Source organism: Suillus subalutaceus (assembly GCF_016647625.1).
Source record: "Suillus subalutaceus strain FC151 chromosome Unknown DFJ58scaffold_235, whole genome shotgun sequence".
Taxonomy (NCBI): domain Eukaryota; kingdom Fungi; phylum Basidiomycota; class Agaricomycetes; order Boletales; family Suillaceae; genus Suillus; species Suillus subalutaceus.
In genome coordinates, this window is record NW_024540484.1 from 12,902 (window position 1) to 36,720 (window position 23,819).

The 23,819-nt window shown below is 47.9% G+C and overlaps 10 protein-coding genes across 10 annotated transcripts; 4 read left to right on the plus strand and 6 right to left on the minus strand.

Annotated features, from left to right (window-relative positions):
• Positions 1-411: 411 nt before the first annotated feature.
• DFJ58DRAFT_735857 (uncharacterized protein) lies at positions 412-1,478 on the minus strand (the record flags this gene model as incomplete). The annotated part of the gene is made up of 5 exons (XM_041386706.1): positions 412-462; positions 520-546; positions 600-699; positions 752-931; positions 979-1,478. The coding sequence occupies 5 exons, from the start codon at positions 1,476-1,478 to the stop codon at positions 412-414; spliced, it is 858 nt and encodes a 285-aa protein (XP_041236188.1).
• A 213-nt stretch (positions 1,479-1,691) lies between these two features.
• DFJ58DRAFT_735858 (uncharacterized protein) lies at positions 1,692-2,571 on the minus strand (the record flags this gene model as incomplete). The annotated part of the gene is made up of 3 exons (XM_041386707.1): positions 1,692-2,187; positions 2,237-2,340; positions 2,386-2,571. The coding sequence occupies 3 exons, from the start codon at positions 2,569-2,571 to the stop codon at positions 1,692-1,694; spliced, it is 786 nt and encodes a 261-aa protein (XP_041236189.1).
• Positions 2,572-2,741: 170 nt separating this feature from the next.
• Positions 2,742-3,448, plus strand: DFJ58DRAFT_735859 (uncharacterized protein; the record flags this gene model as incomplete). The annotated part of the gene is made up of 4 exons (XM_041386708.1): positions 2,742-2,855; positions 2,906-2,970; positions 3,020-3,187; positions 3,235-3,448. The coding sequence occupies 4 exons, from the start codon at positions 2,742-2,744 to the stop codon at positions 3,446-3,448; spliced, it is 561 nt and encodes a 186-aa protein (XP_041236190.1).
• A 271-nt stretch (positions 3,449-3,719) lies between these two features.
• Positions 3,720-6,778, minus strand: DFJ58DRAFT_719368 (uncharacterized protein; the record flags this gene model as incomplete). The annotated part of the gene is made up of 9 exons (XM_041384613.1): positions 3,720-4,145; positions 4,209-4,520; positions 4,553-4,630; positions 4,670-5,076; positions 5,098-5,124; positions 5,152-5,412; positions 5,567-5,753; positions 5,776-6,509; positions 6,589-6,778. 9 exons carry the CDS (start codon positions 6,776-6,778, stop codon positions 3,720-3,722), a joined length of 2,622 nt encoding a protein of 873 aa, XP_041236191.1.
• A 1,626-nt stretch (positions 6,779-8,404) lies between these two features.
• On the minus strand, positions 8,405-10,307 carry DFJ58DRAFT_710747 (uncharacterized protein; the record flags this gene model as incomplete). The annotated part of the gene is made up of 4 exons (XM_041383826.1): positions 10,039-10,307; positions 9,755-9,985; positions 9,069-9,701; positions 8,405-9,021 (listed from the first exon to the last, which is right to left on the minus strand). Exons 1-4 carry the CDS (start codon positions 10,280-10,282, stop codon positions 8,405-8,407), a joined length of 1,725 nt encoding a protein of 574 aa, XP_041236192.1. The 5' UTR covers positions 10,283-10,307.
• A 2,022-nt stretch (positions 10,308-12,329) lies between these two features.
• On the minus strand, positions 12,330-13,969 carry DFJ58DRAFT_821632 (Metallo-dependent phosphatase-like protein). The gene is made up of 7 exons (XM_041392035.1): positions 13,799-13,969; positions 13,659-13,706; positions 13,279-13,578; positions 12,915-13,197; positions 12,770-12,887; positions 12,645-12,714; positions 12,330-12,550 (listed from the first exon to the last, which is right to left on the minus strand). Exons 1-7 carry the CDS (start codon positions 13,883-13,885, stop codon positions 12,365-12,367), a joined length of 1,092 nt encoding a protein of 363 aa, XP_041236193.1. The 5' UTR covers positions 13,886-13,969; the 3' UTR covers positions 12,330-12,364.
• A 52-nt stretch (positions 13,970-14,021) lies between these two features.
• On the plus strand, positions 14,022-16,390 carry DFJ58DRAFT_821634 (chaperonin Cpn60/TCP-1 family). Its single transcript, XM_041392036.1, has 11 exons — positions 14,022-14,089; positions 14,245-14,287; positions 14,378-14,542; positions 14,596-14,794; positions 14,846-15,308; positions 15,364-15,549; positions 15,602-15,718; positions 15,780-15,921; positions 15,977-16,044; positions 16,106-16,130; positions 16,179-16,390. Exons 1-11 carry the CDS (start codon positions 14,054-14,056, stop codon positions 16,211-16,213), a joined length of 1,479 nt encoding a protein of 492 aa, XP_041236194.1. The 5' UTR covers positions 14,022-14,053; the 3' UTR covers positions 16,214-16,390.
• Positions 16,391-18,265, plus strand: DFJ58DRAFT_821638 (Oxidoreductase, molybdopterin-binding domain-containing protein). Its single transcript, XM_041392037.1, has 7 exons — positions 16,391-16,574; positions 16,635-16,688; positions 16,738-16,789; positions 16,962-17,104; positions 17,162-17,443; positions 17,491-17,655; positions 17,716-18,265. Exons 2-7 carry the CDS (start codon positions 16,668-16,670, stop codon positions 18,172-18,174), a joined length of 1,122 nt encoding a protein of 373 aa, XP_041236195.1. The 5' UTR covers positions 16,391-16,574; positions 16,635-16,667; the 3' UTR covers positions 18,175-18,265.
• A 424-nt stretch (positions 18,266-18,689) lies between these two features.
• On the plus strand, positions 18,690-20,312 carry DFJ58DRAFT_691554 (chaperonin 10-like protein). Its single transcript, XM_041383391.1, has 3 exons — positions 18,690-19,255; positions 19,310-19,804; positions 19,860-20,312. The coding sequence occupies exons 1-3, from the start codon at positions 19,032-19,034 to the stop codon at positions 20,143-20,145; spliced, it is 1,005 nt and encodes a 334-aa protein (XP_041236196.1). The 5' UTR covers positions 18,690-19,031; the 3' UTR covers positions 20,146-20,312.
• A 671-nt stretch (positions 20,313-20,983) lies between these two features.
• Positions 20,984-21,417, minus strand: DFJ58DRAFT_821643 (uncharacterized protein). Its single transcript, XM_041392038.1, has 3 exons — positions 21,374-21,417; positions 21,262-21,316; positions 20,984-21,202 (listed from the first exon to the last, which is right to left on the minus strand). Exons 1-3 carry the CDS (start codon positions 21,400-21,402, stop codon positions 20,999-21,001), a joined length of 288 nt encoding a protein of 95 aa, XP_041236197.1. The 5' UTR covers positions 21,403-21,417; the 3' UTR covers positions 20,984-20,998.
• Between the last annotated feature and the right edge of the window lie 2,402 nt (positions 21,418-23,819).

The following is a 23,819-nucleotide window of genomic DNA, read 5'->3' on the forward strand; positions in this document are numbered from 1 at the left end:
GAGCGGGCGGTGTATGATGAGATGTGATTTGGCTAGCGGTCGTTGAAAAAAACACTCAAGGTGATATTTATCAAGTAAGATGAGAATCATATCATATTTGCAATATTACGGGGCAAAGTCTCTGATGCTCCCATATGATTCGAGCACACCAGGTTCATATCAGCGCATATACACGTGCACTCTGGCTGCCCTCGCAGAATATGCTCTAATAGTGTAGGATATTATTATATCGCACATCTACAATTGCCTGGGATATCATAGGTACACAGTAATAGACGTAGTGGGGGATGCTACAGCTCGAAAACTGACGAAAAAATGTTGCAAGCATGATGAAGACGAGCCGATAATGCAGCGGACGGATCGAAAAGCGAATGAGCAGAATACGTGTTGAAAACGGGTCGAAAACAGAGCCTAGTACATCTTGCCTTGCCCGACAGTCTTGTCCCATTTGTCGGTGGCAACCTATGAAAATTTCATCCGACTCGTCAGTATAGTAAATACTATCAGATAGCGACTTACAAGTTCAGCAGCCTCTTTATCGTAAGCCTAATATAATGTGAAGATGAATATAGGAGCAAGAGGGCCAAAGAATAACATACCGTGCGCTGATTCTCAGCAAGGCCCATATAATATACACCAAACTCGTCAGTCGTCCCATTCGTTTTGATCTGTTTGAGCCAGCGATGGGCACATAAGTTACTGTAGTGTATAGTAGTAAGTGTCGAGCTCTATGAAACGGTGATATGCTTACCGTCCATTCTTTGTTTGACTTGGACGCATCTTCCCCTTGGCTTTCTTTGGCTTCGACAATGGCTCAGCAGTGCTTGTGGTCGCCTTTTGGACTGCGCACCCGAGCACAGGATTGACTACTACTGGTGGAGATGGAGGTGGTGGGAACTGCATGTTTGCGGCACATAGAGCGAGTGTAGAACTGCTGACTTGTGTTAGTAGCGAATATAGCCAGACATTTGAACTCACAGTGGATTCATAATCGTAATTTTAACAGGTTTTGGTGCAGGAATCGTTTGGCTTTCGGTAGGGATATTCTTGTCTGCATTAGACACAGCATCGAGTGAAGTAATAGCATCCACAGTTGCGATTGACTGAATGAGAGGCAATGGAGATCCAAGAGCAGGCGTTGGAGATTCGAGAGCAGACATCGGAGATTCGAGAGCAGGCGCCGGAGATTTGAGAGCAGACATTGGAGATTCGAGAGCAGGAGTCAGAGATTTGAGAGCAGGCGGCAGAGATTCGAGAGCAAGCGACACATATTCGAGAGCAGGCGATGGAGATCGGAGAGCAGGCGACGGAGATCGGAGAGCAGGCGACAGAGATCGGAGAGCAGGCATTGGAGATTTGAGAGCAAGCGACACATATTCGAGAGCAGGCGACGGAGATCTGAGAGCAAGCAACGGAGATTTGAGAGCAGGCGTCAGAGATCTGAGAGCAGGTGGTGGAGATGGGGACGATAGGGACATGACATGATGTGTTTTTGAAGTAGGAGTAACTAAGATATAATTGCGTTAATGTGGTATTTAAATCAAGATAATGACGAACTTTTTCTTTTCTTTTTCATCCCTTCGCATTTAACTGAATTGATTGTCTGCTTTCGTTTTGTCCCCTTACTGCCTTCTCCATCACTCTCAGCACATTCGTTATCGATGTCATCGTTATCGTCCTCCTTTTTGATGTTACCTGCCTGACTTCCAGTCACAATTGGTGTCAAGATTGTTTCGGCGCCAGGCAGGGTATGTCGTAGTAGCAAGGTGATCTAGTTTCCATCCGTTGTTAGCAAGTTTGAAAAGGGGAAACTCGTTCTCCATGAAGTTATGGATCAATTGTCTTCCAGATGCTGATAGTTTACCCCAAGAATGCGGGGCGATCTTGCGAGTAACAAGCTCGCTCCAGCCACCACGGAGCACCCTTCGTATGGCTTTGATTGTTCGTGACGAGACCGTGCGGCCATTTTCGTCTTCAAGATAGACCAGGTTTGTGTGTGAAGAGTGGTGACCTTGACCCGCAGGAGTGTCACACCACTTCTGAAAATCGGCCTGTTCCCAGAAACGGACATTCGGATGTGTAGTGCGTGATGGTCGATTAGAGTTGGAAATGAGTGGCGCATTGAGCTGCAGAGGGTCAGCCTGGTGAAGCCTTCCAGTACTACTGGCAAGCCGTTCAAACATCTCCCTGCCATGTGATGAAGTTAGCTGAATCTCCCTTACAAAAATAAACTTACTTGATGGAGTCACGCTCGGTAGTCAATTTGACCACCTCCAGCTCTAAAGTCTTACAACGGTCTTGTAGGACCGATATTTGCTGGTGATCATGGATATATGCACCCTAAAAATATATTTCTGGTGCGACAAACATATAATGGGCACTTACTTGGTGGAAGCGTTGTGCATGCGAAGTGCCTGATTCGAAAGGGTCCTCTGGTAATGGTGTAGCGCCAGATAGGGGGGATGGAGTGAAATCCCCTCCCCACCGAGGATTTTGTAATAAATTCTGACCTGATGGAGGAAAGTTGAATTGCCTGTGCCCGCCATGAGAAAATGAGCTGCTCTCAAACATATTAGACAGTCGATACGGTGGAGAGATTCGAGAGAAAGACGCCATGCATACCATGAGACCAGTAATATTACCTTGAAACTCCGTCGGAATTGTCCGCCAAGCCTCAAAATTATCTACTAAGTCCTATCAAGTTGGCGCAGTGTGTACCTTCATTTCACTTACTTCCTTCCATGTCGAATGCAACAATCAGTGTGCTTGGTAGCGTCGGCCTCATTGAGATTAGTGGTGATGTCTCTTCATGGGACATGTACTGCTTTGATCTAGAAATACCGACTCACCTTGAAGTGAGGTTTCTTTTTTGTTGCTGATACCTTTCTTATCCGATATGTTGCAGAGGATTGTTTTTCGTATCAAGGACTCGGACATCACAAAGTCACTACCAAGCCTGTCGGATATGATGTATGTTCTATTTCAAACGACTGTAGACTCATATTGACATCTAAGACAGCAAGAATCGATCGATTCAATCCACCAGTGACAAGATCAAGAGTGAAGATACTAACAAAGCTGAGAGACTCATGACTGCGAGCGCAGTGGGAGATGATATGAAGATCAAGGTAGATGAGATAGAGCAAATAAAAGTAGAGGTCGAGGAAGGCAAAGAACCCACTTCCATGTGCGTCCTTTTGTATTTGTAATGCTTCGACTGACATGATGTTGAAGGGATTCCCCAGTTTACCCTTGCCGTCTACTTACTAGGCTTTATGGAAATCCAAACCAGGACCCGCTCGACCCATTTCGGCCATGGCACTATTCAGTTCGACCTTTTTACCACTCGGAAATAGCAGCAGAAGTGGCTAAAAAAAGGGCCCTCTATCAGCAGATCCGTGATGAAATGTACGATGAACATCAGATTTTTTCCAAGGCACTGTTGTGAATTCTTCCTGTCCTCTGCTTTGCACATGCTCGCTTTGCTTTACTTGCACGCCTTTCCTTTCCACCTTACCACTCGTTTCCAATGTTGTACTTGCACATTTTTTCCATAGTTGCTCATCACAGATACATTGCATTGTACTGTAATATGATACTGTTAGACAGTCGCCGTATACCTGTAATACCTGTAATCAATAATCTTGAAGCTGTATCATGCGCAGGAAAAGGCTTCGAGTTGCAAGAATTATCATGAAGTACTAGTTACGACAATGAAACTACTCAAGATCAGCACCGTTGTCATTATCATCATCCTCTAGCTCATCACCACCTCCAATATCAAAACCAGAATATGGTACTCCCAGGTTCGATATTTCTAGACCAGGCCGCTCCATCATAAAAAAGCGGCTCTCTGTAACTCCAGAAGGCAATGTCGGTTCGTGCGGGACCATTGCGATAACGCTAACAATATTTTTGACATCAATTGCCAGAATATCATCAAGGAGTGTGCAGGATACGAGGGTCTGCGACGAGAGTTTGAGGAGTTCTTTGTGCGGCATGGAGTACATCTGCACGACTGCAACATTCTCGAAGTGCCATTCATTGTCGTCATCCGAGTTGTCTGCGTTCTGTCCGGCGACATTAACTGGCAGCTGTGTGTAGTACAAAACCTCAGCGAATTGAATTTTATTGTTAAGTTTTATCTATTATAGTATTAATTGAAGTTAGTAAAGCCGACAACAACAAGCCGACGTTTCGAAATATACCTTGACATTGCGTGACATGCGCGTCTTCTCAAGGGGTTTGAGTTTTTCTCTCCACGATGAACGTGCCGTCTGTCCATTTGGTAACCGAAGTCGTGCCCACTTGCGTATACGAGGGAGTTGTTGTCCATGGCGAAGAAAGGCTGTGATAGCGAGTGCATGTTGCCCAGTGGGGCAGATTGGGTACCTCTCTCGTTTTCGCAACAACACATACCCATCTCCAACATCAACGGCACCTTCTGGAAGGCCCTTGGGTGGCTCATCTAATTCAGGCATCATCGAAAGAAGAGTGTTGATTCTACAACGCCGAAACTCCTTGTTGCGAGAGGTTAGCATATGGTTGCGACTGGCTGTCGAATCTCTTGACCAAGATTCCCGATGGTTCGCTCCATCGTCCACTGAGCGTAGCAGATCGGCGGACCTTTCTGTACAGTTTCTTGAGCGAGATGATTTGTTTGATGAACGCACGGGCGCACAAAATGGAGCCGATACTCTTTGCGTTGATAGTAGAGGTGCTCGAATTCTTGTTCCCAATAGCATAGCAGCGATTGAGCATGTTGAAGGTCTTCAACTGTGATGCGATATTGACACAGTAGCTGGAATCCGCGCACAAGTTTGCAATAATTTTGCCAATATTTCATCGGAAGCAATCCATATAGAAGTGCAGGTGCGAGGCCGAACATATAAAGCTGAAATTCCCATGTTTTGTAACTCGTGTTGAGTTTTTCAGCAATATTGCGGGGTTTGCGATCAAAGGAACCTGGTAGGTATACACCTGCTTTCTCGACAGCTTCACCATGAGCGATCCAAGTGTCTTCATCTTTCAGAACAGCCCAATCCCAGGTGGCTGGATTATCGGCAGCTGCGCAGTCTATGGTTGCGCGCCACAGACTGAGGAGAAGGTCGCTAAGATTGCCAGCTAGATGCATAATATCGGGAGTCATACAGTAAGGAACACCGAGGGACTGTGAAGGGCTGAGACCGAGGATAAGCGGAGGTTTGGTTATTCCCGTGTCTGTCCTCCTTTTCTCCCATTGTCGCGTGTTGGGTGCCTTGACAAGTTCTTCGAGATTTTCAGCATAGCCTTCAGATGCCCCGAGAGGAAGATCGAAGACATTGAGGTCAGGATGATCGCTACCACGAGCACAACGGTCCGCTGGCCTGAGCAATGCAGGATAATAGTGGCTACCGCCAGTCTTACGTCTCCCTCTCACCCCACAATATAGACGGCACCCATTTTTACCACTATGCCCGACCATTCCATCCCAATAGACGAGTCCAGGGCCATCGGCAGTTGTGAAAAGGAGATGGAGGTCAGATGTGAAAACAGTGTCAGCGGGATGCATCCCAGATCGTAAGACCATTCTTCTGAAGGGCGGCAAGGTGGTGCATCCCGACAAAGAGGAATGAATCTAAGTTTTTGGGCTTATTTGGCCCGGGTATAAAACCACCTGGCCGTACATGCACTTTCTGGTAGCGCTTGTCAGGCGATAGATTGAGAATGATCCATACATACATCCAACAGTCGGACTGCTTGCTTTCGTAAAGCTGCGCGCCATTCGAGTGACACCATGAGGACAATATCATCCTGCTTGATATCATTGGCAAGTACTGCGGCGAGGTAATCCCAACCTGCAGCAATGTCGTCAATTACAGGAATGGATTGCGTAGCCCTTAATTGTGCAAGGATCTGTTGCGTGTGTTCATGAAGGTACTGCATATGGCGCGCGCTGTCGGGATCACGATACATGGCCTGCAACTGGGGACCAAGCGGAATGGTTGTGAATTTCTGAGCCGCGACCTTGCTGCGGTCATTGGTTGCTCGCAGCTTTCCCTGGTCCCAGCGTGATTTATCGCACAGAGGACAGATCTCAAGTGCTGCATATGGGCCTGTGAATGCCAAACACGAATCGGGACACATATCATGTTCAATTGACTCGACACCAGTGTACTGCGCAACGAGCTTTTCAACATTATAAAAGCTCAGGATACTGTCTTCATCGTCATGAGCGTAATTGCGTATTGTTGCTCTTCGTATACGATTATAAGCTTCTTGAGATGCAAGCTGCAACGATAGGTACATGGCAATACTTTGACGTGTTCCCGGATTGTTGATGTTGATAGGACCCCTGGGTGGATTACGCAGTCGTTTGATTGCATCGTCGCTTAGCTTGGTAATAGGGTCATCTAGTGATGCATGCTTTAGAGCAAGGATGAAGTCGAAGGTTTCCCTGATTTTAGGGAGCACTGCACTCTCCGCAAGCGCATCGATATTAATATTTGGTCGAGGTCTGCGCTCAATGTCTATTGCAGGTGGAGATAGGGCACGTCCATCCACATCAACATCTGGAGGGGGAGATGGGCCTCGTCCATCTGCATCAACTGTCTGGAGGGGGAGATGGGCCTCGTCCGTCCGTATTAACGTCCGGAGGGGGAGATGGGCCTCGTCCGTCCGTAATAATGTCCGGAGGGGGAGATGGGGCTTGTCCGTCCACGTCAACATTTGGAGGGGGAGATGGGGCTTGTCCGTCCACGTCAACATCTGGAGGGGGAGATGGGCCTTGTCCATCCATATTAACGTCTGGAGGGGGAGGGGAAAAATTGTCTTGAGAATGGGGGGAGAAATCATCTGGAGGCTTTAATGCAGTTTTTAGAAATGATCATTTGATCAATTTGGTGAAAATCTACATACCAAAGCTTCAGCATGGTCAACTGGGTCAGGCTTCGTGATCCGAGCACGCTTGCGACGCCCAATTCTCCAAGCAGCGTCATCATCATCTTGCTGTGTTGTGCGTGGAAGTACGTCCATCACAATATCACTGTGAACGTTCGGGGGTTCTGAAATGTTGCGGGCGACGCTTCCTGAAGCAATACTAGCAACAGTAGAGCCAGGGATATGACTCGGAGGTGGCAAGCTACCACCTCGTAACACTCTTCCAGATCGAATACGTTCTTTCTCCTCTTGCGTACCAGCGTCATGCAGATGTCGGTACCAGGTTGCTACTGAAACAACATGGGAAACCCCATATTTCTTGCAGACACACACACATTGACCAGTGTCATCGAGCTGCTCCGCACTTGGAATCGGAAACATCTTAATGAAATGAGTATGATACTTAGTTGGCCCAAATTCAATTGATGGTAACATACCTTGCAACTTGTATAACAATGTGACAGCACACCAGACTATCACACCAAGACAATGCCCAAGACTTTGAGACTTTCCTTCCGATGCCAGCTCCACCTAATTATGCCGTTTGCCACCCAGTACACCAAAGGCAGTTACTAGGCAAGGTGGGTAGAGCTGCACGGCAATGAGTGGCACTGGACTTGGACGCAATACGAGATGCGATGCAATGTTTGTGCGATACAATTTGCGTGATATGCGATACAATATGTTGAATTACGAAGGTGTGCGATGCAGAATACGAAGGTGCGATACAATATGTTGAATACGAAGGTGTGCGATGCAGAATACGAAGGTGCGCGATGCAGAATACGAAGGTGCGCGATGCAGAATACGAAGGTGCGCGATGCAAACGTTATGCGTTGTGATCAGGTTGTGCGAAGATTGCATTACTCATCAGAAGGAAGCACATTCTGACATAGTACGAAAATGGTAATCCACATCTCATCATACACCGCCCGTTCCCATCACAGCCAGCTTTCACTGGGGATAAGGTTTGGGCTGCTTTTGGACATTTCAAAGTGCACGTGATTTTATTTTATTTTTTTCTATGTACTCGGATGCAGCCCTCTTCTCTCGACACCGCGGATGGGAAGGAACCTGGTACGCGACTCGCGCTAGACATGAGCAAATTTATGGTGCGGATGAGGAAATAAACCAACGCCGGAAACGTTCACATGCAGTCTATGGAAAACAGGAAGACTGGTACAAGTTGGCCCCTACAACGGCGGCGGTGCATCGGGTGGTTTTCATATTGGCATGACAGAAACCTCAGGGACTCGGTGGGGTCAACAGAGATAGCCTGCCGAAATAATTTGACGCGCATATGGGTGTCTGAGGATGGCACAATACATCGTGCTGGGTTGATGTACTTACTCCCTGCCAGTGAAGCGTTCAAGGACGACCCTACGGGAAGTGCCCGATCAACTGTTTGTATTGTGAATATACAACTGAAAGTTACAAGGACCGATAGGCAGAAAACCAATGCATGTAGGGCAACAAGTAAAGAAGATCACTGTGAAGGTTTGCTGAGTGCAAGCCAACTCTTGGAACATGTAAATTTAGATAGAAAAGCATCGGGATCTAATTCCTCAGCGTTGGGCTGCTGGTCTGCCCCTGAGTCCGACGGTTCTTGGAAGCGAAGATAGTATCGGTCGTCGGCATCCCTTTTAAGCACCAGCAGACAGCTCACAATGACACTCCATGTGAGTTTGTCTACGTCCGAGGGTGCGAAAGGCGACAAATCGTTGAGAAAGACTAGCTTCTTCTCACCGCATGCAATGGCGCCCAAAGTCGCCCACTCGTCGAGGGGGCGCAATCTCCGTGGTAGAAGGACTCCCTGCCTGTAACGCAGGCAAACCCAAGCGAAAACCCACATAAAGGACTCCAGATCATGGCGATATAGGTGTTTCACTTTGCCTCGTTGGCCTTCTTCGGTGAGAAGCTCGCGCGCCATGAACGGCACCGTGCCTGTACGCTCGTTGCCCTGAGGACCCTGGACATTCGCCAACGAGGATAAATCGTAGTCGTTTAGGACACCTATCCGCTTGCCGTCTTTCCAGTACCACATCAGGTTTCCTGGGCTGACATCTCGATGATAGACACCTTCCTTCCACAGAGTAAGGTGGCCTACACACTGTTAAGAAAGAGCCTCATAAATTGAATGAAATACGTACATAAGATGCACTGACGCCAGACGTCGAAAAGCACTCTGCCGTCAAGTTTTGTGATGGGGTGGAGCTTGGGGAATACGAGGATGTAGAGTACGCGACTGCCCTTGGTGGGTTCTGGAACCCCAAGCGCTTCTCGGATGGCGGACGTGGGATTCGTGAACGTGTGGTGCCAAAGCAGCTTAGGAATATGCCCTTGGACGGTTGGGTGCACCTTAGCGATCTCCTCAACCTTGTCCAAGATTTCCGGCTCGCTAGTGCGACTCGCCTCTCCCCAAAAGATCTTGGCCACCATCCCATCCTGGAAGTTGCCGTATTTCTTCGCGAGCGCTTCGCTAGTGACAGGGACCACATTGGTGGCCCGTCCTTGTAGTCCGTAGTGCGTCACTCTTTCGTCGTGGCTGGTGTGAAGCAGCAGATCCACCTCTCCAAGCTCTTTATCCTTGATTTTGAATTTGTGGCATTGTTTGCCGTCAACCTGCACTGGGAGGAAGTCCTTGTTTCGGCCCCAATCATGAAGATTGAACCGTTGTAGAGCATACAACAGCACCATGAATCGCGGGAGATCTTGAATGAAGTTGATGCCTGAGCATTGAATGATCCCTTGCCGATCGTAATACCAGATCCACATTACATCGTCTGAAAAAGCTTCTGTAAGAGCGCGACCAACCTCGACAGACGAACGAACCCACCGATGATGATAAGATTTAGCAGATAATTGACTCCAAGATTGGATGCAAACATTTCGGCGGCGTACAGACCCGTCTGGACGGTCACATCTAGATCGTCGTCCTTGTCGTCCTCTGTGTCATCGGGGTCCATCTTGGATTTTTTCGCGGCAGATTCCAAAGCGTCCGTGGCCTTGCGCTTGGAACTGGACCCGCCCTGGGAGGGCTGGGCAGCAGTAAGGTTGGAAGATAGGACTGCAGGTTGGCCGATTTAGTTTAATCTCGGAATCCTAAATGCCATCACTTACACGCAGTATCGGGCGCAGGTTGTGTTGCTGGGATCTGTGAAAGGCCTGGCGCTGGGTCTTCAGCCTTAAGATGATCAACCGGCAGATAGTCCGGCTTGGTAGGGATATGGTCTGCCACTGTATACGAAGGGGGTGGTGGGCTAATCCCTTTCGTCCTCCCTGGCGTCTTTCTCTTAAACTCGACGGAAGCTAGAATATCTTTCCAAGGGAGATTCTTCGGCTTTGCCGTTGCATTCGTGTCCATATGAGCCTTGCGCTTCGTCTTGCGCTTCTCATTGTCCTTCTCGTCGTCCGTCGCGTTAATTGTTCACCGCGTTGTCCATCGCATTGTCTTTCTCGTTGTCCTTCTGTTTGCCCTTCTTGCCGCTCTTCTTGCCGCTCTTCTCATCCTGGAAGGGAGTGCACGCAGTGTTCAAAGGAAGAATGACAACGTCGGGCTTCCGAGTTGATTTCGCGGTCTGGTGGGTTTGGTACATGGGCATGTCGTTCTGCTGACAGATCATATCCACGGCGGGGACAGCAGCACGCATCCCGTCAACCTTGATCTCTTCAAGACAAGCGAGCGCGATGTTAGTTGTTCTTATGAAAGGGCCGTAGAACTTGTTTTCTACTCCTGGACGTACGCTTGTAGTCGTTATAAGCATGAAAATGCCTGATCAACGAACTGAGAACAAGCACTCACTATTCATTGAGAGCTGTCTCAATGTCCGAAGACTTTACGAGCGCAGTGGAAGCCTGTCCATTGCAAACCGGCAGAACCGCCTTGAGGCACTTTTGCAGGAGTTCGGGTTGTTCAGTCTCAGGCGCGGAAGAAGCACGCTGCAGGCAGGGCTTGCAGCATGGCATCTGCCTTGCACTCCTTAACCTGCTCGATGTCACGCTGAATCCATGGGCGGACTTTCTTAACCCTTGATGGAATGTTAGGTACTACTCAATGAAACAAGAAATGTGCGTACCTGGCACTGAGCAGGCCGATGTTCTCGCTGATGACGGAAGCCCCACGGCTGTTTGGGGTGGATTCTATTGTGCTAGGCATCATGAGCTGGTGCATTGGCGCGTGGCGGAGTAGACGATGTGCCTGTCTCGCCGGTAGGGGACATGACTCTAGGTGGTATTGTTACGCTGACTGAGTGTTGTCAGCAGACCTAATGAGGTGGAGAAAACTAAGAGGATGAGAAAGACGACTGCTTTCTACTTGCCTTATATCTGGTCGGCCAATGTGGCGCAAATGTGGTGGACCATCGATTAATCTGATCCGTGGATTGATGTGGCGGTTGTGGACCGTAGTACTAGGTACAGTTCTACTCCGACGACGCGTTCCCATCAACACGCGCACGTGACCCTGACTTATTTGAGATCTGAGTCCTGGAAATCGATTTCAGTCCAATACTAATTAGTAGATCCATCTAGCTATACTCTAGTACTCTGTCAATTCGTCAGAAATAAGATCAATAGCAGCGCGAGGTAGATCCTGTTTTTCACGGTGAAACGGATTCCGCTATCTAATATCACATACATCTCGAACGTTCTCGGTACGCAATCAATCATGCTTACTTCGAGTCTCTAAGAAGTTCATTTGATTCAGAATCAACAGAAGTCCTTCTAAGAATCTTGATTTTGGGATTTGTGTTCTCAGGGTAGAGCGGAGTCCGACGCTCGCACCGTGTTCCACAAGAAAATCAAATGCATGACTCAGTCGCAGTTCTCCGTTAGCATTCTTTTGTTCTCCTATAGGTACAAACAATCGTTGTAATTACCCCCTTTTAGATCTCTGTGCTGCATGTCGTGAGTAATTTTCATTGACTGTTTCAGTGTTTATTTGCAAGGGGGCGGCAGGTGTACTAGTCCAAGCCAACTGGTGAGTTGACCAACTCGGAGTTGGCGGAGAGGCACTTGTGACTAATCTCGCAGCGAAAAGGAAGATTTCTAAGGGGGTTCAAAAGAGTCTGTGGCTGGCGGCGCGAGCGAGACTAGAACTTGTTCCATCTGATTCTGAAGTTCAAGTCTTAATATGTACTTGGTGCCACTAGTGCGAGTTCTGGTGCTACTACATATGACTGAATTTCAAACAGAGTGACAGGGTAGTATCCCGATGAAGATGGCGGGAAATCATAATTTCTGATTGGCAGATTGCTCGACAATATTTTTTTGAAGCTAAGCAATACCAGCACAGTTAATAATTGTTGTCTTGAGAGGGACTACGTTATCCATCGTTGTCGTACGTCCGCGTCGCGCCCTGGCCACTGCAGGGCTGACACAACACCGCACAATAGAGTACACACTCGAAAAGCAAGCCTCGATCACAATTCTCTATTCTTTTATCCTCCTACAATACACAGTCCATACGGGGGGCAATATAGCGAGCAATGAGCATCTTACGGAAAATGACCTTGAAGAACGTCGAATTAATGACGTTGAAGGATGAGTAGTGATTACTCTGTCGTGTAACGTGGTATATAATGTTCGTTGTTGAGACTGACGCAGCCCCAAGGTAGGATACACGACGCAGGCACTATGTACAATATCGACAGCCAGCGAACGTTACCATTACTAACGGGGAAGGTTAGACATACGTCATCCCGCATTTCTGGGAGCCAATGACGTACCAGGAAATAATCCGGGACACGCCGTGAAACCAGCGGCTCACCCGCTCTGGGGGCGGGGTCAAATTGTAGGCTGCGGACACCATTCAGGACGAACAGTAAACGAACCAAGTAGGAAAAACACCCACAAGCTGTATGATAATTTTTCATCTATCTCCATAATCGCCGCCTGGTTACCGCATCTGTAACAGTAATTCGGTGCGCTGAAGATCGTCACGACGTTCCGATCTTGACCCCAACTATAACCTGAGCATCATTCACGCGTGAGCACACAAGCTAGCGTCGTGTTGAATATACACATACCCTCCATGACGAGCTGATGTGCTCGGGCGACAAGGGTCAACCCATTATTATGGTTGAAAGCCTCAGATATATCCTGCCCGAAAGTGTACCCCGCCCCGCGGGGTGAAATACCCCAACCACACCGATCGTCGGGGTCAGACCATAGAAGGTCGCACATAGGACCTTCGTGAGGAACTTCCTGCACGCGGTCGATGGAGCGAACATGATCTAATGTGTCGATAGAAGGTGAGAGACCGCCGTGCAGGCAGAATATCTTTGAATCAGAAGGTTAGCGATGAGAAATAGTAGCAGGTTGATTTGCGCGGTGGGTTGGTACTAGGGACAAGAGACTCACTTGGTTATCGATGAGGGCAGTGAGGGGAAGGTAGTCAAACAAATCGGTGAAGAACCGCCACACATTAGCGTTTCCGTATTTCCGCAAGCACTCGTCATAGAAGCCGTACACCTGCGTGATTTGTCGAGACTCGTGGTTTCCCCGAAGAATCGTAACACGGTCGCGATACCGCAGCTTGAGTGCCACAAGTAGAGTCACTGTTTCAACAGAGTAGTACCCTCGATCCACGTAATCTCCCATGAAGAGGTAGTTGGTATCTGGTGAGTTTCCACCGATGCGGAATAGCTCAGAAAGATCATGCTGCGCGTCGAGCAAACGAGCACGAGACGCGCACGGGACAAGATCAGCAGTCCAAATTACAACAATAAACAGGAACGCACAAATTGACCGTGGATGTCACCGCACACAGTTACTGGGCATCGCACTGGCTGTACATTGACTCCTCCATAAGGATCTCTCTCGTCTGTTAAGACCGCAGTCAGATCGAGCCCAGGTGGCGTCTTTATCGGGGCCAACGAACCTTGTCGCACAATTTCTTTACGTCCGCTTCTGTTAGTTGTTTACATTGACTGAGTTGTTCAATCCAGCCATCGATCTCGTGCTCCATGATAAGTTTGGATTGTGCTGGAAGTTTATGACAGAAGAAGAGTATGGAGGGCGTCCTTGTAATTTCCTCTAAACCCCATGTCACAGCATCACGCACTATCAGGGCTGTGTCACGCAATTATCGTGTCACGTTCAGCCTCCAAAACGCGACGCGTTCAGCAACAAAATCATGGCTCAACAAGACGCTGTATACGCAACTGACGAGGTAAATCGCATAACCAAATCATCTTATACATCGTGCTCAATTATTCCAGTATGGCCGACCGTTCATCATCCTGAGGGAGCAGGGAAGAAAAACAAGAACTCATGGTGTAGAGGCAATCAAGGTAAGCGATTTTCTTGCCGATCAACAGTGCTGAGTTCACGAAATATATTCAAGTCGCACATTCTTGCGGCACGGACAGTGGCAAACATAATCCGGACCTCTCTAGGACCTCGAGGTGAGCTCCATTAAGCCACTGCATTACAGGAGTTTGATTGATCAATCACGCAGGGTTGGATAAAATCCTTATATCGCCTGACGGCGAGATCACTGTGACGAATGACGGTGCAACCATTTTGGGGCAGATGGAAGTTGAGCATCAAATTGCAAAGCTCCTCGTGCAACTGTCCAAAAGCCAGGACGATGAGATCGGAGACGGTACCACTGGTGTTGTCGGTAAGATCTTAACTTGTGCCCATCTCTTGCCTCTTATTGAAATCCATTTGAAGTACTGGCTGGTGCACTTTTGGAGCAGAGCGAAGACCTACTAGACCGTGGTATTCACCCCATCCGTATAGCAGATGGTTTTGACCGGGCCTGTACTGTTGCCTGCGAGAAACTCGACAGCATCTCAGATCGTGTCGAGTTCTCACCTGAGAACAAAGAAAATCTTCTCAAGACCGCGATGACCAGTCTAGGCAGCAAAATGTGCGCCAGTCCTTTCTTTCTTTCCTTGAATATACTTTGATTTTGGCTTAGTGTGTCAAAGGAGTTGCAGCAGTTCGCTCAGATCGCGGTCGATGCTGTTCTACAAGTTGCGGACCTTGAACGTCGTGATGTTCCCTTTGACCTCATCAAGGTTGACGGCAAAGTTGGCGGCTCCCTTGCTGACACGACGCTCATCAAGGGCGTTCTCATCGACAAGGATATGTCCCACTCACAAATGCCATCTTGCGTGCGCGATGCGCGCCTCGCGATTCTCACCTGTCCCTTTGAGCCTCCACGACCCAAGACTAAGCATAAGCTCGAAATCACATCTGTAGAGGAGTTTAAGCACCTCCGAGATTATGAAAAGGAGAAGTTCGAGGACATGATCAAGATGGTGAAGGACACGGGAGCAAATTTGGTCATTTGCCAGTGGGGTTTTGATGATGAAGCAAATCACTTATTGATGCAGAACGAGCTGCCTGCCGTTCGATGGGTTGGTGGACCAGAAATTGAGGTAAATTTCACAAATTCTCCCTACCGTGAAAGCATCATTGATGTTCTGTGCTTAGCTGATTGCCATAGCGACACAAGGTCGAATCGTCCCCCGATTCGAGGATCTTACAGCGCAAAAACTCGGGAAGGCAGGTATCGTGCGGGAGGTCACGTTCGGCACGACCCGCGACAAGATGCTCGTTATTGAAGAGTGTGCCAACTCCCGCGCCGTCACAATCTTTGTGCGCGGAAGCAATAAAATGGTCTGCCTTCTGTTCACCCTCACTCCACATCATCTGACATCAAGGCACGTAGATCGTCGATGAGGCAAAACGTGCCCTACACGATGCTATCTGCGCAGTCCGCAATCTTGTCGTGGACAACCGCGTGGTCTACGGGGGTGGCGCTGCCGATATCAGTTGTTCCATCGCCGTCTCGAAAGCTGCCGATGAGATTGCATCCATTGAGCAATATGCGATGCGCTCATTTGCAGCTGCTCTCGACGCAATTCCCCCTTGCACTTGCTGAGAACAGTGGTCTCTCACCAATCGAGACATTGACAGAAGTCAAGAGTCGACAGGTCACAGAGAAGAACTCTAGACTTGGAATCGACTGTTCTGGAAGGGGAGAGAATGGTGCGTGATACCACGTTGCATGCTTGAAACACTTGAAACAAGTTCCGATTTCTAGACATGAAGAAGCAGTTCGTTTATGACCCCCTGATCTCAAAGCGACAACAATATCTACTCGCCACTCAGGTACGATCCTTTTACTTATCATTTTGATGCACGATGTCTCAATGTGTTTTCTCGATTGCAGTTGGTTCGAGCAGTCCTGAAAATAGGCAAGTCAACGATGTCTCTTCTCGACAAGATGCTAATTGTTCCTACAGACGATGTTATCGTAGCTGGGGAAACAGACGAATAGACTAGTTATGTCTAGAAGTACACACAGGACGCAGTCCACTGACATTTAGTGAACATCATCATGTAATTTGAAGCGATTCGCTCGATCTTGTCGTGTTAAAGTTATCCCCGAGCTTGCACGTGATGCTCTCGGAACTTGCAAACGAAGCTTTTATTACGAGTTAAATTTATTATAGATCAATCTACAGATATCGTACACAGGTCTTAGGGCTTGAAGAAGCTTGAGCGCTTGAGCTCTCGAGCTCCATCCATGTGCGGATCTAAGTTGGCGTATTTCTATAAAATCAGCCCATTTTCCTGCACCGAGTCTCCAAGCCTCACTGTTTGATTTCTCCTTCAGCGAGCGTATACTTCTTACCTCGGTAACTACTGGCCAACTCGATGTGTTGGATTGCACTAACACCATACTTTGTTGTCTCTAGCATTCCATTGTCAATATCCTAGACAATAACAACATGGGCAAGACTAGTTTGCGGGTGCTCGGCCAGACACCTCTCAACTGCCGAACCACCATGCCTCGTAGAGCTCACAAAGCACACGATTACACCCCTGCACCTGGCATATGCCCGTAACCATTGTACGTTTCTTCCAAACTATACTACTGTCTCTCATAATGCACATGACTCTGGTTCTCAATCCTATGATCTGCGATCAAACCTGATGTCGTGCCTGGATATTCCAACCCGTCTGATTTTCATTCTCCAATGCTTGGCTTGATCACGGACAATACTGATTTGTGGCATCTACAGCTGTGATAAAGGATCTAGCATCTGAATTCGACAGTTATACGGTCAAGATAGACGGCGAGATGGAGGGGATGGAAGAGAAGGTACTAAACGTCAAGGACATGATCGCATCCTTTCCAAGAACAGTAGCCGTGGCTGCTCTCATCGTACGTCATCTCTAGCATCCCAAGAATGAATATAAACATACCCACCACCCAATCTAGTGCGCTGGCAACCGCCGTGCCAAGATGCAAGAAAAGACCGGGAAGGAGGTGCGAGGCATCAAGTGGTCCGAGGGTACCATTGCGAATGCGCGCTGGGGCGGTGTACTCCTGCGTGACATATTGATCAGCGCAGGAATCCCCGAACAGGAAGACGCTCAAAAAGGTTTCCATGTCTGCTTCGCTTCGAACGTTGCGCCGTGCCAGGATGACACATCTTATGGAGGGTCTATTCCGCTCGAGGAGGTCATGGCCAAGGACGGTGCTGCTATGCTTGCATACGAGGTCAGATTATTGGTTTAAGAAGTGGGCGTATATTCACGTTTCCCTAGATGAATGATGCACCCCTCACGCCAGATCATGGATTCCCTTTGCGCGTCGTCGTGCCTGGCTATTTTGGCATGCGATGGGTTAAATGGGTAGATCGTATCACTATTTCAAGGAACGAATCGCCCAATTTCTATCAGCAGCGTGATTACAAGATGTTGCCTGAATGTGTATGTCGTCCATATCTAATCGTGATGTACGCTTACGTCCAACATCTTTGCTACAAATAGGTTTCCTCTCCAGAGAAGGCTATCCAGGAGAATTGGTGGGGTCGTACACCTTCAATGCAACGGCTTAATTGCAACTCGGTCGTCGCCCACATCCAGTGTCTGACACTTGCCTGTCCTGACCAGAAGACTCTTAAAGTCACAGGTTACGCCTACTCCCACTGCCCTATCTCGCGTGTGGAAATCAGCGCGGATGACGGTGAGACATGGCACGAAGTACGAATCACGTACCAAGAGGGCAGCTGGAGTTGGTCACTGTGGGAAGGCGAACTCGTAGTAGACATCGATGTCGATGCTCTTGAGTGGGCTAGCCACGGACAGAGGAATGGGCTCCCGAAAACGAAGATCACGGTGATGAGCCGAGCATTCGACCAGTCTGGAAGCGCTCAGGATACAGAATGCCGCTGGAACTTGAGGGGAGTGGGCTTTTGCGGCGTTGGCGTTGGAACAATCGAAGTATAATTAGTTTCCTGGCTTGAATGATTCTCCTATATATACCACATGATGACGCTCCTATTGATCTTTTTTGACAATATTGAAAGACCTTCACTTTTGCGAGAGTGTTAAAATAAGTCGCGCGATTCACACCCCAAGCTCAGAGGCCGTCAAACAGCGTTGGGTAATTATGTCAGCACACGAATTTAGCAGAAGAATATATGAAGCAATTGAACTCTTCTCTGTGTTATTAGAAAATTGACACGCATGGCTGAGAATGATCTCAATCAGACACGGGCCGCGATAACTCTCCTCGAGCACTGCGTCAGTCGGCCGATGAATATGAATGCCTGAGCCGCAGTGTTCTTATCGCGCCACACTGAATTCGTGAAATCAGGCGCCAACAGATGAGCAGTTTCAGCTTTTGGACATGTCTTGAACTTCTGAGCTCTGAGCGCTAAATCAGGAAGAAACAACAAGCGCTCCTTCTATGAATATATGACACGTGGCCGGTCATGTTAAAAGCGATACCCTTGCCCCTTGTCCAGTTTCACAGAGGCGCCAGGGATTATACATAGTAGGACAAAGCGCAGGCTTGTCGATATGTCATGGCGCTTCTAGCGATCATATCAGGTGCCACAAGTTGGCTCTATAAGGCATATGAACGTTGATATCTCTCGTACATCCCTGCGTTCAGCGTGCATTCGCAAGATATGATCTAAGCCTCACCCGCACAGGATCCGGATAACAAATCTAAATGCTTCTTTCAGCTCCCATGTTGGTAAAGCTTCCCATCACTCCGCTTGATATAAAAGGCCTGGCCTTCAATCAACTATCTGCTCGAATTGCGCCTGACATCCATTTCCCAACGGACAACGACGAACATGACTGGAATTGACTTCACCGTCTTCAAAGGTTCCCCCAATGGAAATATAGTTGAGTCAAAAACTCACAAAGAAAGCATCAAACCAGACGAGGTGCTACTCAAAATCACCCATGCTGGCGTGTGCGGTACGGACCAGCATCACAAGACATTGGACATGGTCCTTGGCCATGAAGGCGTTGGCGTCGTGCAGCAGGTCGGGTCGCAAGTTACCTCATTCAAAGTGTACACCCGTTTCTTGTTTGTGTTGTTGTGTAGCTGACCGTCGTGATTTAACAGTGGCGATCGTGCTGGCTGGGGATTCCTCCACAATTCGTGTGGGCACTGTGATGAATGCCTCAACGCAAACGAGATGTTCTGCCCCGAGAGGGCCATGTACGCACATTCAAACACCGACCAAGGTGCATTCGCTTCCTATGCGGTGTGGAAGGCAGCTTTCATCTTCCATATTCCCGATGCTATCACCTCCTCTGACGCGGCCCCATTGATGTGTGCCGGAGCAACGATGTTCAACTCGATGTACTCGTATAATGTCCGACCTGCAGACCGAGTGGGAATTGTAGGCGTCGGTGGTCTTGGTCACATTGCCATCCAATTTGCAGCGAAAATGGGGTGCGAGGTTGTAGTTTTCTCTGGAAGCGGAGGTAAGAAGGAAGAGGCGAAGAGTTTAGGTGCAAGAGAGTTTTACGTCACGAGAGGTGCGAGTAAACTGGAAATCGGGAAACCGATTAAGCACCTATTTGTTACGTCTTCGCGGGTCCCTGACTGGAATCTGTGAGTTTTATCTCGAGGTGTTTATTTTTTTGATCGACTGATGACTGATTCATAGCTTCATCCCGGTTCTGGCGCCAAATGCCACTGTATATCCTACCACTTTTTCTGAGGGGAATTTGACCATTCCCTATTTACCTCTTTTGTCAAAGGGGTTGACGATTCAGGGAAGCTTTTGTGCATCGCGTGGTGTCCACGTTAAGATGCTAACATTTGCGGCTATCCACCACATCAAACCCATCACTGAAGAGTTCCCATTGACGGTCGAGGGAATTGAAGAAGCTATGGATAAACTCGACAAAGGAGAAGTCAGATATCGAGCAGTATTAGTGGCTGGGAGATAAGACTATCAGAAGCGGGTGGGCTACAAGTGACGAAGTATTTCAATTTGTATTATCATCGCCAGAGTATTTCCAAAGTACTGATCGAACGTGTCTTTGAGTACATCAAGAGATATTACTCAGTTAACCAGACTGCGGGGCTCCACGCATTCATCTAAACGGGGTTTGACATAGCATTGATTGTTGCCATTCATAGAACGAACTTCCATTCTGAAGACTCATGGGCAAGTTACTCAAATCGAGGGATAAGTTCTGTGGTGTAACCAAAGCTAGTACCATTGCGCAGCTCCACCATATGATAACGTGAGGGCAGGGTTATCATTTCCTAGTAAGTCCTTGTTGGACTTCAAATTGAGTCTATTAACCTGCTCAGTAAGCACAACCGTCTGCGGGCTATTTGCTCTTATCATCCCAATTCGAATGTGGTCGATGCTACTGCAGCACAAAGTCCGCTTGGGCTCAATGAAGTAGCCTGATTAATGAGCCAATGTTCTGCTAGAGTTACTCAGTGCGCAACCCTGGAACAGCTAGGATGAACGGGGATGCCGAATGAGTCTACAGGCACCACTTGAGTGGTCGAGTACTTCTCAGAGGTCCTGGAAACAGCCATCTTTCAGCGTGGGCATCAGGAACGAACAGACTTCGATCTTGACAGCACGCGTGAACCTGAGCGTCGGGGAGAAATCTCTACTAGTAATTATCCACCAAAAGCTCTTGTATGACCTAAATCTACTTCGCAACTCGCATAAATAAGTACCACGAAAAAAACCTTGAATGAAGAAAAATAATTTCTGCCGTTCCCTGCACACTGCTCCCCTTCCCCATCGCAAATCAATCATATCGAGCATCTCCTGCACTACACACTACTGCTAGTTGACACATGGACGCGCTCCTCAAAAGCAATTGAAGCCATAGCGCTTGCCGTATCAGAGTTGGCCACGAGCTCAGCGTGATATTCTCGAACACCAAGGATCAGGCGTGGTCCTACCACAAACAATCCCACAAGCTGGAATATCTCAACGAAACCAGAATAAATCTGAGCGCTCAGGGAATATGAGTCCTATAGGAATGATGAATGATAGTCGCATGCATGTAGATGTCAGTGACGGCTCGACATACCGCTATGAACGTTGGAGAGATGAAACCGATCTCGAAGCAAGAGATTGCCAAAAAACTAGCACGAGCGAAGCTTAAGGGGAAGAAGAGAACCGCATTCACATTATGAGCTCACCTCGCAAAGTAACTCACATGAGTTTTCATTAGTACCGTGAAACAGTCACCAATAATACCTCTTGTTGAGTGTTGTCGCAGTTCACGGAAGTGCTTTACAGCAATCCAGACTGCGAGACACAGTGCAAGGACCTCCCATACAGTGTCAAGTATCCAAGACATGGGACCAAGAAATATGGAATCTCCCCCGGAGTCAAACATGCACTAATAGGTGCCGGAGAGAACGTAATTCCTCTGGTATTTTTCAATGAGCCTGATGCACTTGAAATTTCTTACATAATTAAAGCTTACCTCCTGAACGCTGCATCGTCATTATTACAGTCATCACTGCGTTGGCAATTCTGATGGCCAGAAAGATGACGACCAGAAATATCAGTACCTTTCTGGATTGCTGATACATGGCATGTAACCGAGCGATCATGATGACTTGCATGGTCTTTCAGTCAAGTCAATGTCACGGAGGTGTATAGCTCACCGCCCAGTATTACATTTACAACGTCATCCATCCAGTTAAGTCCATCGTATATGATAAGGCCTGACAAATGCAGCAACATTAGTTATCAGCTTCGGAAGATCACAGGGTCTAAACAGACTCACAACTGTGGGAGTCGTTATGTTGAATCAACGAGTTATTTGAGAATCTCACTCACCCCTGCATCGCAGTTCAGTGTTTCGACAGGAATGGAAGGTATCAGTGTGGAATACTCACTGCATCTGTCATCGAAATAGTTGGAACATTAACTATATGCCGCCCGTCACAAGAAAGAAACAAAGTCTATGCGAGGAGACATACTTAAAATGTTCATCCTGATTGTGAGAGATGGATGATGAGAGCAACATCAATGGCTTCAACTTCCAAACGTACACAGCATATCCCATTCCAGCATAGCGCACCTAGGATATTTTGAAGTCAGCAAGACTTGGACTTGCTAAGCGTAAATATTGAAACACAAGACACATACACCGAGGTAGAGAAAGGTCATCAAGGACCAGCGTTGCCTCTGCCGTGAACAAGTTTTAATTTTCACATCGTTCTCGATGTGGGAGTCCGCTCACCCAGATCAGTTCAACCTATAACACAATTCTAAGCAAGTTGGCTCCCCAGTAATCGGGATTCGACGTACCTCTTGTCCAAACGTAAGCGCTGAGAATACTGTAAGGATATCAGTGGTTCTTTTATACTCAGTTTTGCTCACCCCAATCATACATTAACCCAACAGAGGCGGCGACTGCGAAATTGGAGTCAAGGTGAATCAAGTCATGACCGGTTGACTCTCCACGAACCTGTAAAATAGCTGAAAATAACATTCGTAATGATGAGCGGCCACGAACTGGGATCGTTCGAGACTAGGGTCATACTATTAGAGGATGGAGCGAGTGAACGGGGGAATTTGGTGGACGTAAAACGATCGCATTCGTGCTTGATATACGACAATCCAGCACTTACATCGCCAAAGTGAGATTTGAGGGGTGATATCTGATTGATCGGAGTAAGTGTTTCAGCCTGATTCCCAGTAGAAAGACAATATGCATCTAGGGATACCGATGGGATCAAGGTAAAAGTGGTTAGTGAGATCGCCACGCAGTGACTCGCGAAGAATGTTTGACGCCGCAGATGGTTTCGCCCTGTGCCTGTGTGATCTTCGAAGTATACTTGCTACAGTTTCCAGTGTGGGATGCAACGTTCAGCCTCGACCCATCATTAACACCATGTCGTTCATTGACCCAACACAGGTTTGCATGGTGCCCAAGTCGACCTCGCGACAGACGTTGTCTATAACTATCAATTAAGTTCAACACGAGCAGAATCCACAGCATTCTATTTCATTTACACCCTGATTAGTACAAATGCGACCGAAAAGTACATACGTGCGTCGTATCCAATCCCCTGTCGTAAAACACAATCGACGTGTAGCAACGATGGAAGTCGTACAATGAGAGTAGGAGGTTGTACAAGAAAGACGATCCAGTGATGTGGACAGGAACGGAGGCAATAGGAACGAAAACGATGATGAAGGGCAGTGATGGTACATGCTTCAATGCGAAGTTAATAGATGTGTGATGACTCCAGTTTCTGTGGTTCAGAAGTAATGACGGGATGGGATGGATGCACTGGTGAATGAATATATCAAAGATCGTCGACGAGCTCGAGGAGCGAATAGCCAATAGGGGGAGAGAAAATTTCCTCCATCTGTAAAAAAAAAACCCGCTGAAAGAGATGCAGAGACTGATATTGATGAGATCAGGAAACCGAAAAATAGGGAGTGTGAACTGCGTGTTTCATGGCACGAGCGAGAGTGACAGTGGCCGCTCAAAGAGGAGAACGAGGGAGTGTAGCGTGCATTATCACGCATAATGGCGCCAAGCGCAACCATCCCAATCTCGCCAGGCAAAACAGCACTCGCAGCCCTCAAACTCCCAAACGTGCAGCACGGCGAAGTGTGCGT

Excerpts from the sequence above, each read along its gene's own strand:
- DFJ58DRAFT_821643 (XM_041392038.1), bottom strand. The coding sequence starts at position 21,402 with ATGAAAACTCATGTGAGTTACTTTGCGAG. Across the intron at positions 21,317-21,373 it reads CATGTGAGTTACTTTGCGAG|TTTTTTGGCAATCTCTTGCT; the intron begins GTGAGCTCATAA and ends CGCTCGTGCTAG. Across the intron at positions 21,203-21,261 it reads TCTCTCCAACGTTCATAGCG|GACTCATATTCCCTGAGCGC; the intron begins GTATGTCGAGCC and ends TCATTCCTATAG.
- DFJ58DRAFT_691554 (XM_041383391.1), top strand. The coding sequence starts at position 19,032 with ATGACTGGAATTGACTTCACCGTCTTCAAAGGTTCCCCCAATGGAAAT. Across the intron at positions 19,256-19,309 it reads CAAGTTACCTCATTCAAAGT|TGGCGATCGTGCTGGCTGGG; the intron begins GTACACCCGTTT and ends GTGATTTAACAG. Across the intron at positions 19,805-19,859 it reads CGGGTCCCTGACTGGAATCT|CTTCATCCCGGTTCTGGCGC; the intron begins GTGAGTTTTATC and ends ACTGATTCATAG.
- DFJ58DRAFT_821638 (XM_041392037.1), top strand. The coding sequence starts at position 16,668 with ATGGGCAAGACTAGTTTGCGG. Across the intron at positions 16,689-16,737 it reads TGGGCAAGACTAGTTTGCGG|CTCACAAAGCACACGATTAC; the intron begins GTGCTCGGCCAG and ends TGCCTCGTAGAG. Across the intron at positions 17,105-17,161 it reads TAGCCGTGGCTGCTCTCATC|TGCGCTGGCAACCGCCGTGC; the intron begins GTACGTCATCTC and ends CACCCAATCTAG.
- DFJ58DRAFT_821632 (XM_041392035.1), bottom strand. The coding sequence starts at position 13,885 with ATGGAGCACGAGATCGATGGCTGGATTGAACAACTCAGTCAATGTAAA. Across the intron at positions 13,707-13,798 it reads TAAAGAAATTGTGCGACAAG|CCAGTGCGATGCCCAGTAAC; the intron begins GTTCGTTGGCCC and ends GTCAATGTACAG. Across the intron at positions 12,551-12,644 it reads GTGTCCCGGATTATTTCCTG|TGCCTGCGTCGTGTATCCTA; the intron begins GTACGTCATTGG and ends TATTGTACATAG.
- DFJ58DRAFT_821634 (XM_041392036.1), top strand. The coding sequence starts at position 14,054 with ATGGCTCAACAAGACGCTGTATACGCAACTGACGAG. Across the intron at positions 15,719-15,779 it reads ATATCAGTTGTTCCATCGCC|CTGCTCTCGACGCAATTCCC; the intron begins GTCTCGAAAGCT and ends GCTCATTTGCAG. Across the intron at positions 16,131-16,178 it reads TCGAGCAGTCCTGAAAATAG|ACGATGTTATCGTAGCTGGG; the intron begins GCAAGTCAACGA and ends TTGTTCCTACAG.